Consider the following 16,280-nt stretch of genomic DNA (forward strand, 5'->3'; position numbering starts at 1 on the left):
AATGTAGTATTTTTACATTGCTGTGTATTGCTATATTGGTACTTTTACTATGATTACTATCTACTACTACTATTAGATCACAAATGAAACATATTCTTGGGGGTTTCTTTAATTTGAAGAAAAAAAGTTTAATAAAAAAAAAAATCTTTTAAAAAAAAAAAATAAATATTTTTTAATATTATTTTTTTAAAAAAAAAAAAAAAAAAAAAAAAAAAAAAAAAAAAAAAAAAAAAAAATAAAAAAAAATCTATGTACTTACTTGATGATTATAAACACGACACAGAAACAAACTCAGATTAACTTTTTATTGTCATTCCTGCAGAAATACCACAAAAAACAACAACATCGTAGTGACTACGCTGTGATTGGAAGAATGGTTCCATCTTGATTCTCTATAAATTTAGGTTATACTATCTTTGATACAATAGAATCATTTGTTAGAATTACTAATAGAAAAAAAAAGCTCAGGGAGATGAGTTTTGTGCATAGCTTATAACCAACCTCCATACAAAAAATAAAAGGAGATAAAAGAACAAAAATATATAAATAAATGCTTAAAAAGAATACTAAAGGCTGTGGTGATGTAAACCCAAATTCGGACTATAAGATCAGTGGTTCATCCCAAAATGAGAATAATGTGATTAATAAACATAGAGTTGCAAAATACAAACATTATGTGTAGTGTAAAGTGATTCAACTTATATAATCAGCTGGGTTCAACCAGCGTAGTGTGATGAAGTTGTGAAACAACAAGCTAGAACTGCAGCTTCACTGGAAAAATAACGTCAAAGTTTACTGATGAAGAGTCTTAAAACCAGATTTTTATTGTAATTGAGGAGGAAATATTCTGCCAAAAGGATTATTTGATTTGTTTCTGGTGCGACACAACCAGGGCTGAAACGAGTAGTTAATATAGTAGTGAATGTCACTGATTGATCAGTTATTTATCAAGCACAAATGTCCAGATTGTGAGGATTTGCTGCTTTTCACCAGATTAAATCGATGAGGAAATTTATAACTAGTTGATTATAAAAATAGTTAATTTTTGCTGGATAACTTTGGAACATAACATCCTTAATTCCAGAGATTAGTGAAATTAAAAATGACCTGCATTTAAAAAAGGGAGCATTATTTGACAGACTGACAGCTTTTTTCCACCTTTTTTTACAAACAGACAAATTTGATTTTAAGACTCTGTACACCATAAAATCCTTCTTGTTCAGTCTTGAAGTGGAAAAGTTTGCAGAGTTCAAACTTGTTTCTAAAACTAACAAAAAAAGCATCAACCAGCCAGCTGGTTAGCCAATGTTGGTCATTACAATTCCTGCCTCTCTGGTATTTGTTCATCTGATGACAGCTGTGAACAAACCAGCCTAACTCCAAGTAAACATCCTTGTAAACACCACAGGGAATGGACTGGCTGTTGCTCCACCAGGGGGCAACAAAGACTTTAACAGTCAGAGCCACTGCAGAAATCCCTTCTTCAACGGAACCAGAACAGTTTGTACCACAGAACTAGTGTTTTCAGCTGACCTCACATTTTGTTTTAACTTCTGATGGCTGAGGAGAGATGAGAACTAAATGTCATAGGATCAATCCTTCATGGAGTTGCAGCAACAGTGCAGCAGTCATATACATGCAGTAAGCATACAGTGGGATTTCCAAAATGGCTACACCTGCATGTTACAACACAACTGACACAAAGAGAAAACAGAGTAAAGGAAACAAAACAGAAAACAACATTTCTCTCCTCACCATCACTAGCACTCTGTTTTCACAGTTTTCGTGGTGCTTTCGGGTCATTCAAGAGAAACTTTGCAGGCACAAAGTGGTTCTACTGCATTACCCTGATCAACAGGGAACAGCTTCAACTTCAAACAAAAAGAAAAAAACTAAAGTGATTCAGAGTTTCTGCATCAGTGGTTCTCTCAACTCTTCCCATTCAGTGCTGTATGCGCTGCCTCTAAGTGGAAGTTATTACACAGTGCACGCACTAGTGCATGTGTGAACTGCATAGGAAGTTATTTTATCACGTTTGGCTTTTGGGCCTCGGTTTAGAAGTTTTACATCACTTTTATCTCCACACATCTAAGCAAGTAGGATTCTTGCTTACCATTTCAGGCAGTTTGGAGCAACACAAATCTGCCAGATTAATTTTAATCAAAAAACATGTTTCAGACTTGTTTAAAAACAATCTACTGAATCCACAGTGAAACTACTGCTAAATATCCGTGGCTGCACAACTTGTGACCAAATTAAAAAGTTACTGTAACAGCTTATAGAAAAATGACTCAAGTACACAGCAAAAGGATTGTTGGTATAAATGAACCTATCATACTGCAGGAGTTGTGGGTAAAATGTTTAAATGATATTACAGGAATAAAGAAAAGTTTGGAATCAATTGTCAAATCCATGAAAACCATTATCATCCATACATCCCCAGTACTACATGAGTAACTTCGGTCCAGCCTCAGTAACTTCCTGTCCTGTTCCTATGCACACAAGATGTTCTCTGAAATTCAGTCTAAGAAGATCATATTGACCCGTACTGTACCATTACAAGCCTCCAAGTCAGCAGACATCTGTGAATGAACTGTGCTGATACTGAAATTGTTGACTTTATGAACTTTATAGACTGAGTCAGGCCATGTGGATTGTACTCTCTTTTGAGCAGTGAAAGGACAGTCTAGACAGTCACTTAAGTAAGAATTAACTCTGTTAATTAAGTTATTAATTAACATTTTCCCTAACAAGACAGCGCTGCACTGCGTGCTAGTATATTTTAGCATAAACAATATAAACCCATTACTGGCTCCACGCTAAGACTTGCTAGCACACAGCAGCTGTGTCCCAGTTCTGTATTAGATACTAATTCTGAGCAAGTGTAAAGTGTGTAGTGAACATTAAGGACACACAAAGGAAGAAAGGAAATGGAGGAGCTGCTCACAACTGGAAAAAAAGTAAAATACACTGGTAGTGTCGTCTGTATGCGGACCAACTACACAAAAAACTGTTTGTTGATTTTTTTCTATACTACCTACAAAAACAGCATTATTACAAATGGTATATATTACATACTGCATGCAGATAGCATTCAGTGCGGAATTGGGACACACAAGGTATCAAGTGACAGCAACCCATTGGCATTTTAACTCACGTTTGTTTCCTTCCTCTTACTTTGGATAAGGATAGTCGCCTACTTCGAGTTAGCACAGAGCATCAGTTATAACAATAAACTGGGGACACATGGATGATTTTGGTGTCTGTATCCTTACCATTAAGCGGGTAAAATTACTATTTAGTGTGAGCTCCTGAAATTTGTGGACTATAAATTTAATCTCCATCCATACTTTTGTTACTGCAACACAGAAGCAGGTAAACACACCATAAGGCAGTCTCAGAAACATTTTGTGCATTGGTGTTTTCACTCTGAGTCGCTCTAAACATCACAAACACAGCTGAACGGAGTGCACACAAGCAGACTGCCACAAACTTCACATAAAGTGCAAACTGACGAGGTTTTCCCCTCATGGCATCAGACCGGCTGAAGCTCCAGGAAAACCAGCGAGACAGAGGAGGAGACAACCCACGGGTCAACACGTCGCCTCTCCTGCTGGTCTCGGTTTAATGGCTCTCAATCACCACAGGCTCGTACCCGCCTGCAGACACCCTGCAAGGACCCAAACATACAGGAACAAGAGTCAGAGTGTGTGTGTGTGTGTGTGTGTGTGTGTGTGTGTGTGTGTGTGTGTGTGTGTGTGTGTGTGTGAACAAGTTAATTAGTGTGTTTGTGTTTGATGGAATGGAGGGTTAAACTCTTACACATCTATTTAATGCTCACTTTTAGTCTTACCCTTATGTACATGTATTTACAGTTGTAACATATTATGTAAGTCATAAGAAAAGAAGATCATATTAAGTTTTGTTCTAGGCTTTTTGGAAAATAGATTAGATTTCTTTGTGGATATGTGGATTATGGTGAGAGTTTTTATAAATAAATAACTAATAATACTGAAGTGTGTTGATTCAGATGATCACTGGCTAATAATGTCATGTTGTGTTGTATGGTTTAATACCAGTGTCAAACAAGTTTGTCGACAAAATAATTTTTATAACTAAACTAAGAAGAAATTATGACTTAAACCAGGAACTATCTAATTAAAAAAACAAGTAAACAGAACAATTGTTTCTGAATTTAGAGCAGAAATGTTTCTATAATTAAACTAAAACTCCAATCTGTAGAAAGTTAAGTGTAAGGGTCAAAAGGAAAAGAGGAAGAGAGAGTGACACACTGACAGTGGAGAAACAAGGAGAGGAGGAAGTGATAGAAAAAAAGGAAATGACAGTCTAAACTTCTCACCTGTTTCCAAGCCTGATGCCGCTGAGCGCAGTGGTTCCATCTCTGCTGACGAACAGGCGAAGGTTGCTGTCTGAAAGCCAGAAACACAGAAACCGTGTTAGCAGCCGCTGACGGAAAACAGAGGGCATCAACACACAGACAATAAAAGGTGACAAAGCACAGAGCTGGATGACTGAAGGAGAGCTCAGTCCAAAGATGGTGCAGTATTTACGGACGACATCTTCACCACTTTTAAACATCAATAATATGCAGTCACATTAACTGTAAAACCTTCAGATCAAGAGATTCACTGTAAACAAATGAGACCACTTTAAAGAGTGATAGCCTCCATCTCACACTAATGATATTATCACTGCTGGTGTTTCTCAAGGTTAGGACTACATTTCCCATAAACCACTCAACTAACATCTTCCACTACTAGAATCTCTACAATAAATCACGCAAAACAGTGTCCACCACTTTATTGCTCCTCGAGGGCTTGTCATTGCTCACAAGCTAGCAAGTAGCTTGTTTGTTAGCAAATACTGTGTAAACAAACTCTGACTTTCTCTAACAATTTATGTGACATTGGGTCAAGCAGCATGTTTTTGTTTGTATCTGTAGCCTTGGAGCCACTAAGGGGCATACAATAGAGGAATCCCAGAGACTACGAGGATGTTCCCTTTCTCTTTCTTCTTTCTCTACAAAGAAAGAAAACTCATTAAGTTGACATTTTACAGGTTTGCCTCATTCCCTTCTTTCCAGGTTACTGGTCGGCCCCACCTATCATACAAAATTTTGAGAGGTGATTCTCTCACATCAATAAGCAATCACTACTTTGATTATACTTTGCAAGTTGTTACATTACATTACACTTGCAACAAACACAACACAGACACAAAAGGTTAACACCGAGCTGCACTACTGATGGCAGATCACTACGTAATGTTTTTATTCTGCAACGATCTCCGCTCCCACTGTACCTTCAGTGTTGTTGATATCTGCAAAGTTCTGGCTTTGGACAATTTTCTCCACAATATCGTCAGCATCCATGCGAGTGTCGTTTACCCAAGAGGGTTGACTCTCCACGGAGTCCTGCTTTCTCCTGAAATACAATGAGAAGAAGAAGTATAAACCCTAGCAAACACATGACCAGAGAACTGAAGAAAGACTACACTCTGTGTCTGTACCTGGGGGGCCTGTTAGGGGGTAAGACAGGCCGCGGGGGTCTAGGGGGTCTTTCTGGACGTCCGGCGTCCTTGTCGCCCTCTGTAGGTGTGTCAGCAGTGAAGCCCAAGCCCCCAGAGGTGCTGCTTCCTGTCGAGGTGTTCCTGCGATGTGTGAGGTCTGACAGGCTGGAGGAGCAGGAGTGCTCAGTGCTGTAGCCTGCAGGACGGCAGGGACACAAGAGAGCATCAGAAGAGACGTTAGAAGTTATCAGAGGGAAACATTAACTCAGAATTTACTCCACAGCAAGCAAGCTAATATATTAATTAATTGATTTAAATTACCAGTATTTAACCAGAAAGTCTCTTTCACATCTCGCCAAAATGCAAACATAGAGTAGCTAACATGTAGTCACATAAAAACACACACAGTCAATTCACATATAGAACAATAAAATTGGGCCCGAGAGGCATAGAAGGACTAATATTAGAAATGCCACAAATGTATTTATTTATTCAATGGAAAGAAAAAGAGACTGAGAAGTACACACCTACAAAAACAACCAGAAAGCTTCTGGTAGCTCTGGCAACTTTAATAGATTATTGTACAAACAGAAAGTAGGTTTGTTCCACTTAAATTGCAGCCTGTGGGGTCGATGCTTCACTAAGCACCTAGCTGGAGCCATAAAAAACAGAGGAGCTGGTGCCCCATGTACCAAGGCCGAGTCCTTGCTGCTGTTCCAGTCTGACCTGTAATATAAGAAGACGTGGAAGGCTGGATGAAACAACTGCTGGTGGATCTTGTACCTGAGATTTTGCTGTGCTGGCTGGCATAGCTGGAGTTACGAGAGTGACCAGAGTGGAAGAGTTCTGCAGAACTGGGCTGGTTCACTTCTGATTCTTCAAGGAGACCTGAAGGCACCAACAGAAGAAAACACAACTGCGTTATAAATTCATATTTATTTATTTTGAGTCAAAATTCTTCAGTCTTTGTTAACTTTCATAATAGAAATGCAGAACTCAGTGATGGCAGCCATGTCTGAGCTTTAATTTAGAGCCATGTACTGTACGTTCCTGTAAAGTGAAAGAGTTGGCAGGGTTTCACTCAAGCCGATCAGTCAGAGTAACTGCTTTCATAAACTAACTTGGCTCATGGCTGAGAATTAGCTATTCCTCTTGCATGGAAAAGGTGTTTTGGACAGATTCCTGAACCAGACACTCGGGTGCTGTGAACAAACTCAACCTTTCGAGCTGTTTTCCAACTTAGAACAAAAACAGGTTTTGTTTTTCATTTTAATTCAAACTGAACAAATCTTAATCATTGCCAACTAGTTTTCCATGCAAGGAAAATCTTCTCAAAAAGATTTTTTTAGAACTTATTCCAGGAAGTTCTGGCTCAGAATGAAACACATCTGGGTCGAGGCAGATTGGACCAAGATAGAAAAGACTGGGGTCAAGTCTCAGTCTCTTTATCTGATGTTTCATACTAACCTTAATCGTATGCCTTTCTGACTTAATTTTTTAAAGATTTATTCTTCTTATACGTTCTAAAAACAGTTAAAAAAAGATAAACCTTTAGGGAGAACAAGTTTTAAAGTTTTGTAAGTTAGTTCAGTAGCTATTTAATTGTGCCCCACCATTCAGTTTGGGAACCAGTGTCTTAAGGAAAGTGGGTATTTTGCTGGCTCGGAACTGGATCCAAAACGTAGCCTACTCTCAGATCACAACCCAGTACTGCCCAGACATGAGTTGTACCTGAGCTGATGATGGAGGGTCGTGGCTTGGAGGATCGGCCCAGAGAAACCCCTCCAGCCGGGCCAGGCTCGGCTGTTCCCTCCCCCTTACAGTCCAGCTGCAGGGTGTGTTCTTGTCCTGGGATGGAGATGGACTTTGCTGTGCCGGGAGGCCTGCAGGAAAAAAAAACAAAGTTATCAGTCTGGAACAGATTAAATGTGCACCGAGCTGCAGTTCTGCTTAGCTTGGCACGCTCAGATAAGATTAATTTTATTGACGGCAGGGAAACTGAGTCACTGCGGTAACAAAGGACAGATAGCACAAATATCATACATGTTTAACACCAGATGACAGAGACACCAAATGAATACAAATACACATACACAGAATGCAGAACTCTGTAAACAAATACGTGAACTTGTTTTGAGAAACAAGTTTCAGTAAAATGTGTATTTGTTCTTTTGTCCATACAGGAGGTCAGACCCTTAGGAGTACAATCTGAAAATGCTATAATGGAGAGTTAATATGCTTTGCCCTTTTGTAATTTATGTCCAAAAAATTTAAGGAAATTTTCACTCTAATCACTATTTCACCGAAAAAATATACTGTAGAAGATGTCTGCTGACTATCCAGGTTAGATTAACCAGTTTTAATTCTAGAAATTGTGTTTTTAACCCCTAAAGGCATAAAAACATCTATGATTTTTTTTGTATTAAATAATTCATAAAACCTATATATTTATAACTCATAATCTGATTAATTTTAAGTACTCACGTTTTAAAACACGGATCTCCAGACAGCAGGGTCATCCCGATGATCACCTTCAAAAAACATACAAATTAATTTTACCACACAATTTTAATAAAAACATAAATGGCAGCAATATCAGTTTTATTGTCAAGAAGTTCTCTGAAAAAGAGGTTCATTATCATCCCCTTGTTACACTTCTCTCTGATCTAACATTAACAAAATTAGTTAATATTTTTCCATAGTTGTGAAATTGCTGCCTTTTTCCTTTTTAGTGCATGTACTTTCCCTTTCCTGTACACCAGACTGCATTCCTGTACAGCGGTTAATTATCATACTGTGTTTCTCAGTACTGTTACTGTCCTTATCACGGGGGGATAACTGAAGCCTGAACATTATCATCAAGCACTGTCCTATATTTTTGTTATTGATTAATGACATATTCCAACCAAACAGTCTGTTGGCTGCTAAAGCAATAAAAGCTAACTGGAGAAGCTGGGAGTAAATTCCCAGTAAGCTCACTGACGTATGAGTTACACACAATGACACAACATGAAGTCTTCCAGCAGAATGAGATGACACATCTTCTTGTGTCCATCTTGGCTCCTTGTTTTACGGTGCGGTTTTTGTTGGTGGTCTCTGGGTGGCGTTGCAGAGTTCCTCAACTCCTCAGTGAATACACCAGAACCTCCTTCACCCACAGAGACATTTAACTGATTCAGCTGTGAGGGAAACTAGCGGCGTTGTATTGAGCACTGATAAATAAATGTTGGTTTTTGGGCTGCAACTAACTAACTAATATAATATTAATAAAATACTAACTAATTTCTTTTTTTTATTTATTTAAAATAACTAATTTCATTATCAATGAATCTACAGATTATTTTATCAATAAATCAAATAAACCTTTGGTCTATAAAATGTCAGGAAGTCTCCAGAAGTCTAAGGTGAGGTATTTATTCGTCATATTCATTTATCTCAAGGAAATTCATATCAAAATACACCCTAATAGTTGCATCCTAAGTGGACTTTGTCTGTACATTACAGATTAATGGTTTGGTTAACAAAATGTTTTATTTATGAATAAAATAAATAGATAACGTCATAACAAATAGGAGGGCAAGAGACAACACAAAGATAAGGCTGCCTGTAATGAGAGACGACCCGTCTCTAGAGGATAGTACATTGAATGTGTTTGGGCTTTGGACTGGTGGTCAGACAAAACAAGGTATTTGTTGAGTTATCCAACCTTTTATAACTAAAACAAAGAATCAAGAAACTAATCTGCAGATTACTCAATAATGAAAACAGCTGCAGCTCTATACAGTTTTTTGTTATCTGCTTTCATTTTTCACTGTGTTTGAAAATGCAACTCTTCATTACAGGACAGTTGAAATTTACTAAATATATCAGCATGCCTTATAACAGGAGGACCATGTTCACTGTAGCGGCTGAAGACACAGTTTATTCAGTATTTTAGAGTTCTGATGGTTCCTCCTTCCTATACACAAAACGGCCACTCCATTGTTTTAAGATACATTAAAAGGTAAAAAGGTTAAAGGACAACCCTTTCCTGGAAGCTGGTAGAGCTAGGGCTCAAATAATAAGGTTTATTTTCATTAACAATTAATCTGCAATATTCTATTATTATCTTAATTAACCATTTGGTTAATGAAATGTCTGAAAATTGTGAAAAATACATATATCTTAAAATCCAAGGTCCAAAACCCCAAAATATTCAGTGTATCACTTCAGACCAAGAAACACAAATTGATAGTGGAACTTGGGAATGTTCAGTATCAATTACCTATAGATTGACAAATTGGTTAATCGACTATTTGTTTCAGCTCTAGATGGAACTAAAAGGCTAAAATATATTTTCATTTTGACAGGAAAAAAAAGTCCTTGAGTGACAAAGGGACAATTGATCTTTTACCTTTCCACTCTGGCTGCTTCTGACTAAATTTGTGGAGTGGAAGCAATCAATGAAAAGGTCAAATGTCAAAGGTCAAAGTGTCAGAGTTAATGATCGAGCTTGCTTCAGGCATTGGAACCTATAAAATTTATGACGCATTCAAATTCTTGTTTATACCACGAGGGCTCAGCCTTAATCTCTCCCTATTCTCGCGGTGTTAACCATAAAATAAATGTATGTAAATAGAAACATATTTGATTAAACGAAGAATGAATTTTTTTGCTTTTCACATCAGTTTGCTCTTTTTCCCTCCCATCTCCTTGCCTTCAGTATGGAGTTGTCCTGCCGTGTGTTCTTGGTGTCGTATCCCTCCAGCAGACAGCAGCGCACAGTGGAGCCAGAACCCGCAAACTCCGCCATGTTGAGGTCTGTGAAGCCCAGCTGAGGGTGAAGAAGAGAAGATGAGTTAATTCTAGATTCAGTAATGGAGGGGTTCACTGGCCTTTATTTTTGGCATGAGTTTAGAAAGGAGAGATTTCTGCAACACCCATTATTTAGCACAATGAGCAATCTCACATTGTTAACGTCACAAGCCTCTGAAGTTTGAATGTGTATGACGGGGTGCAAAAACCATATGTCAATCTTAACAGACATCAATCCAGACGGAGAGTGAGTTTAGAGTGGCTTTAATGAAGGCAAAAAGCTTTTGCAGGTATGTTTTATACAATCAAAAACAGACAATATGTTCAGAGCTACAGTGAGTGAGCAGGTGTTCATTTAGCATATTGGTGTGGTGATTGAACTTGTTTAAATCTGTGACCTCAATTAATTCAAACATGGAAGAAAGGCCAGAGCACGACTAATGTCGGTCTCCCGTTTTGGAATGACTCCTCAGAGACACAACGGGCGAAACTGCCATTTATCACACCCGTCGGACTCGGTGCACACTCAGCAGGGTCTTCTAGTGCAAGATGCGGTTCGTTTTTGGGTTCACATCACTGTGCACAAATCAGCATGTTTTGGTTCACCCACAATCTCTCTCTCTATTCATCCTCCCAGAAAACAATCCAAAGCCTCACTACCTTGTTAGGAAATAAACGAGACAAAACAGTGAAGGAGGGAGTGAGGGAAAAAGAGAGCAGGGTAAGAAAAAAAGCAAATTAACTGAAAAAAACAAACAATTTTAATTGGTCTGTATTTCACTGTGGTTACTTTCTGAATAATAATAAAAAAATATACAGATAAAACTAAAATCTTTACTACCTCATTAGAAAATAAGCAATAAAAAAATAGTGAGTGCAACATAGATGGATGGGCTTTGTCTGTTTGTCATTGTGGCTAATAAAAAAAATATATATAGAGATAATCAGCAACACTCAGATAGAGGTCTTATCGCTCAGAAGAGCTTGGTGTCAATCACCGGCTACATCAGCTACTGGGAGGCCACCGTAAGTAAGCTTAAGGCCACATGATAAGGTACTGGCTCTCAGGCAGATGCAAACTCATAACCAAAATATATTTATTTCAACTATCAAAAGATCAACTTTTCAGCAAACTGCCTTATTCGGGATAAAAAACAGCAGTCACCTGACTGGTGTTTATACCAACTGGGACAGGTGTTACAATTCAGGCCAATCTAAGGGAGGCCTGTTTATTCTTTATCTTAAACCTCTTGACAATCAAACATATCATGTCCTCATCTTTCAGTGCATAAAATATGAACTCATAAGTTTATTTTGAAGGCACCATTATTCTTAGAGCCTATGAAAGTTGTAATGGTTGCTGTACACTAGCTGTACATTTAGAAATCCCTGACCTACACTTGGTAGAGCAGGGGTTTCTACACAGACCCAGATTACACTGATAAGGACTCTGTCTACATGACCTTTATCTCTAAAACAAACTTCACAGCTCTTGTGGAAACTGCCTTTGTCTGAACTGCATTCGCAATGTTATTTTAAATTAACTCTGCAGCTCTCTCAAGCTAAAGGCTCCCATTCTTCATTCTCCAGGTTTCCCTTTTTTTAGGAGCTTCTGTTTTCATAGGTGTGTATTTAAGGAAGCCAACTTCTAAGGAGGGAAGCAGGGTATATTTAACCAAAGGAAATCTAAATGGAGAATGGGTAAAAACAGAGGAAACAGTTCCTGTCAGGCAACAACGTCCACTGATCAACAAAAGCTAATCTTCATGAGAGGTTTCACCTTGTAATTTCATTCATGAGACATGACTCATTTCTCAGCTCTTACAGTTACGGCTAGGAAGGTGTTGGCAGGATGTTTAGCAGATTCCGGGCAAATGTGACCGTAAGGAGGACAAGGTTGATATATGGTAACGTCCGTCTAGTGGCACGCTTGTCAAAGTTCTGTGAGAAATGCTAATATTTACACGATATGGCATTAAGGTTTACAGAGACTGAACCAAGCTCATCTGTAACTGTTTCTATGTGTTTATGAACGTGAGAGGTGAGGCGACTGAGATGGAGACGCAAGCCCTTACCTTCGTATATGCTTTTCCTCCTTTGAGTTCCTGCAGGGAAAACAGGAAGACAGTAATGAACCCAGTGATCCAAGTGAACCAACTTTATATTACAGAGGCCTCCAATTACAGGGCTCCAACGAGAGAGTTGAAATTACAGACTGAGACCACACTCATGGATCCTCGGAGCATGGCACCGGCACGGCGTTCACATGGGAGATTTAGCATCAGGCACTGAAATATCCTGCTTTCATTTTTGTGTGTCTCCTAGCCTCTTGATAATGTCTGGACTGGACTTTTTTTGGTTAATCAAGTTTGTTAAAAGGATGCAGTTCTGTAGGGCTAGGGGTTCACTTAAAACTTTTAAAGACAGATACAAAAATAATACTTATTTTATTAACGTACTTGGAGGAACCCTCCCAAATAAGCATTGACTTAGTAATTTGCAGGTGAAAAGAGGTCTACACATCTAGGTTTCTAGATGGCTAGGATATAATGTATATGACTTAATTTAAATGCAAAGCAGATCCTAACTATAATATAACCACTTAAATAATGATTATATTTAATCTAGACATCCAAAATTGTATCACTTTTCTCTCCAATTAAGACACAGGGATCTTGAAAAAGTTTCCCCGTGTAGTTGTAAAGGTGTAAAAGACAAACCCAAAATGCATAAACATCTGGACTACAGCACTATTGAGTTCAGTATGCACTTTTGGTATAAGCCTGCACCAGGTTATATACGCTGTAGAGGTTTCATCAATAGGAGATATGATGATGATGTTGTAACCTCAACGTTTTGACCTGAAAATCAACTTTGCTGATTTATACCTTATTCTCTTACATTTTTCCAGCCAACAGTTTAACTGCTGTTTCTAGATCAGTGACTTATTAAAGCACACTAACTTAAACAACCATAGCAGTACTGCTGATTCCTGACACTTTACCTCCAGTAATTCTCTAGTTAACTGACTGATGAAACTAACCAATCCATTGGTTAAATCAACTATATTTTCAGGTCGCCATGGTATAAGTTTAATAAAAATAATGCTTGATGTCCTAATATGAGAAAATAATGGACTCCAACTGAGATGGTGACCTTCGACTCTGCCTCATCCATTGTTTTCCAGTATAGAGACACCTCATCATGCATTATAGCTTATTTGTGCTAAAATCCTCAAAATGTCCACCAGAGGATCTTTTATTAACAACTTACGAAATCTCTTTTGATGTTGTTTTATATAATATTGTTGTTTTAATGTTTCTGGACAGCGTTATTAAAAATAATATAGAATATCTCCAGATTTGAAGAGCACACTTTGAGAGTCGTACCTTTCTGACTGACACCCTGCAGACAGAAGGATCCAGGACTCCGGTGTGAGGGTTGGCACTCATTTTAGACACAAACGTAAACCTCTTCCTCCAGCGAACACAGTTCTCCTGAACTTCCTCTCTGTAAGAAAGAAAGAAAAAAAACAACAGGAGCACATAAATCTCTGTGATGAACAGTTTGGTATTCTGCATTCTTGTGCTTCTGATGAATTATTGATTTCGAAATGTCTTTCTACTTCTGCTTACTCCTCACTTCTTGAGCTGCAGACTTTAGTTAATGCTAATACGATTCATCTTGCTCTAAGCTGAGTCAATAAAACTGACAATTACACTGAAACATATAATGTAAAATGGCAACACCACACAAAGTGTGTGTTTATACATAAACCCGGGACTCAAGAAGAGCTTTTCCCCAAAGTTTTCCTGACATCTAACCCAAACACTCAAGACTTGGCAACTTATAATTTGTATTTGCTATATTCTCAGACTCTGAACAACACATTTTTTCCAGTTATGTCATCTCTTTCTCACAGCCTCATGACCAGTTTATCCACTGAGGATCAGATTCATCAGAGCAATACAGAGAAAACATGTTGTGAGAAAGATTTTCCAAAACTAACTGAATTACAGAGCTGATTCCCATGGCTTCTGACACTGATTACAGCTTCTAGGTGGTCAATGGTCACAAGACTTCTGTGAAAACACAGTTTGCCTTGAAGAAATGCCAGTGGAAAACCTATACCAAGTATCTATACATCCTGACTTACGGTTGGGAACACAGCAGTAGGTGTACAAACAGATGGGGTCACTGATCTGTTTGTTTCTGTGACTGGCAGTTCAACAAATTCCAAAGAAATGTCCTAGAAACACCGCAGCACGCAGCAAGAGAAGAATGTAGATTTGTGTGGTATGTACTGAAAAAAGAGACTAATTTGTTTAAGCACTTGTGACATGTATTGCGCTGCCAAAACAACATTCCAGTCAAAATCTGATTCTCTGCAGCCCTACATGTAATCTGTAAAATAAGACAACACTCTTGTTTAGAGCTGAAACAATTGGTCAATAACTGATTCGTTTTTTGCACTATTGGTTGAACTAAACTAAGTACAGTGGGGAACATAAGCCATGATACGGCCAGATCATATAAAATACATGAGCCAGGTGAAATCTGACACTTAACTATAAATCAAAACTCTGTTCATCCCTTAAGCTGCCCATAAATCCAACTTTAGAGTCTACTGCCATGCTAGCAGCGCTGTGAGGCTGTACTTAGGCACAGCAGTGCTATCAGGTAAACGCTGGTGCTAACATGCCCACAATAACACAGGGATGTTGAGCAGATATAATGTTTACCGTGTTCTCCATTTTAATTTAACGTGTTAGCCTGCTAACATTTGTTAATTAGCACTAAAGTACAGCTGAGGCTGATGGAAATGGTATTAGTTTTACAGCTATTTGGTCATAAACCAAAGGGAACGGCGCTGGATGAAGAGTTAAGGGATCATATTTTTACAATCTAACTGGAGGGGGATACAAATGCATTTACTTACCAAATGGCTGTCAAGGCATTTCACTCTTACTTATATATTTCAAGAGTGGTTTCAAGAGGAGATCACCAAGACATAGAATTTATCTTCTGGGAACCGCTGATGTCTGTACCAAATTTAATGTCAAAACTTCTTGGAGGTGCCACTCTGGCGCAGACTGAATATAAAATTCTGCACCAGAGTGGCGTCCACTGAGCTAACGTGGCTAAACATATGTTTTTCACTGTGACCTGAAGTAATTTTACTGTGCTGTTTGTAGTTAATTATGAATGTCTCTGGTGCTAAAACAGGGAGCCCTCCAAAAAACCAAAGTTAGGATGTTTGAAGCTATACTCATGCTACACACCCATGGGGGGTGGGGTATCCTTACATGCAGGTCTTCATTATTGCTAAGTTATGAGAACGTACGCTGTTCCATCATTTTGACAACCAAACATTTAAGTTAAATACCATGCTGTTGAAGAGCACCATAATTTGTGTAAATGCTCTGTCAATCACCAGTGAAAGCAAAAAAAGCCCTGTTTTTCTCCTCTTAAATGGCAAACAGCTTCACTGGATTCTGTCCAACAACATGCTGAGGAGAAGGAGATCAACTCAACAGCCAAATGTTTCTGGAGTCACTTAAACTGCATGACGCCTCCTTAATTCCACTATATATAAATCACAGACACAGTGCTTCGTGGTGGGGTGTGACGTATTTCAAATCGAAGGTGAAAGAGAAACGTTAGTACAACTTTGATACTCCATGAAGTAACTTCTAAACTTGCAAGTCAGGATTACCGTCACAGAGCCATGTACCAGATCAGGGAGTCTGAGCTTCCACTAGGTGATAATTGAGGATATTTACACTCGTCATCTAGAGATCACAAATGTGCTCAGTGAATTTCCAGCCATTCAGCAAACCCATTGGATTTTGATATTTCTTGTGTACAAATAAATATGTTAGCCTGGAGGTTAGCTAGAGGGAAGGTCATGGGCTCAGCAAAAACATTAGGATGCATCCTCTGGGGAACATGAATAT

At 38.4% G+C, this 16,280-nt stretch overlaps 1 protein-coding gene across 1 annotated transcript in view; it reads right to left on the reverse strand.

The window, feature by feature from the left end:
* Positions 1–291: 291 nt before the first annotated feature.
* The window catches only part of eeig1a (estrogen-induced osteoclastogenesis regulator 1a), a 29,679-nt gene continuing 13,690 nt past the window's right edge, over positions 292–16,280 (reverse strand). Inside the window, exons 3-12 of the mRNA XM_051422590.1 lie at positions 13,713–13,833; positions 12,399–12,428; positions 10,226–10,342; positions 8,014–8,060; positions 7,261–7,412; positions 6,313–6,417; positions 5,530–5,725; positions 5,323–5,444; positions 4,361–4,430; positions 292–3,670 (exon numbers count right to left, since the gene is read on the reverse strand). Of these exons, the coding sequence (XP_051278550.1) occupies positions 3,625–3,670; positions 4,361–4,430; positions 5,323–5,444; positions 5,530–5,725; positions 6,313–6,417; positions 7,261–7,412; positions 8,014–8,060; positions 10,226–10,342; positions 12,399–12,428; positions 13,713–13,833 (1,006 nt within the window). The 3' untranslated portion in view covers positions 292–3,624. The remainder of the gene's footprint in view (positions 3,671–4,360; positions 4,431–5,322; positions 5,445–5,529; positions 5,726–6,312; positions 6,418–7,260; positions 7,413–8,013; positions 8,061–10,225; positions 10,343–12,398; positions 12,429–13,712; positions 13,834–16,280) is intronic.

This window comes from Dicentrarchus labrax, unplaced genomic scaffold (genome assembly GCF_905237075.1).
Source record: "Dicentrarchus labrax unplaced genomic scaffold, dlabrax2021, whole genome shotgun sequence".
Taxonomy (NCBI): Eukaryota; Metazoa; Chordata; class Actinopteri; family Moronidae; genus Dicentrarchus; species Dicentrarchus labrax.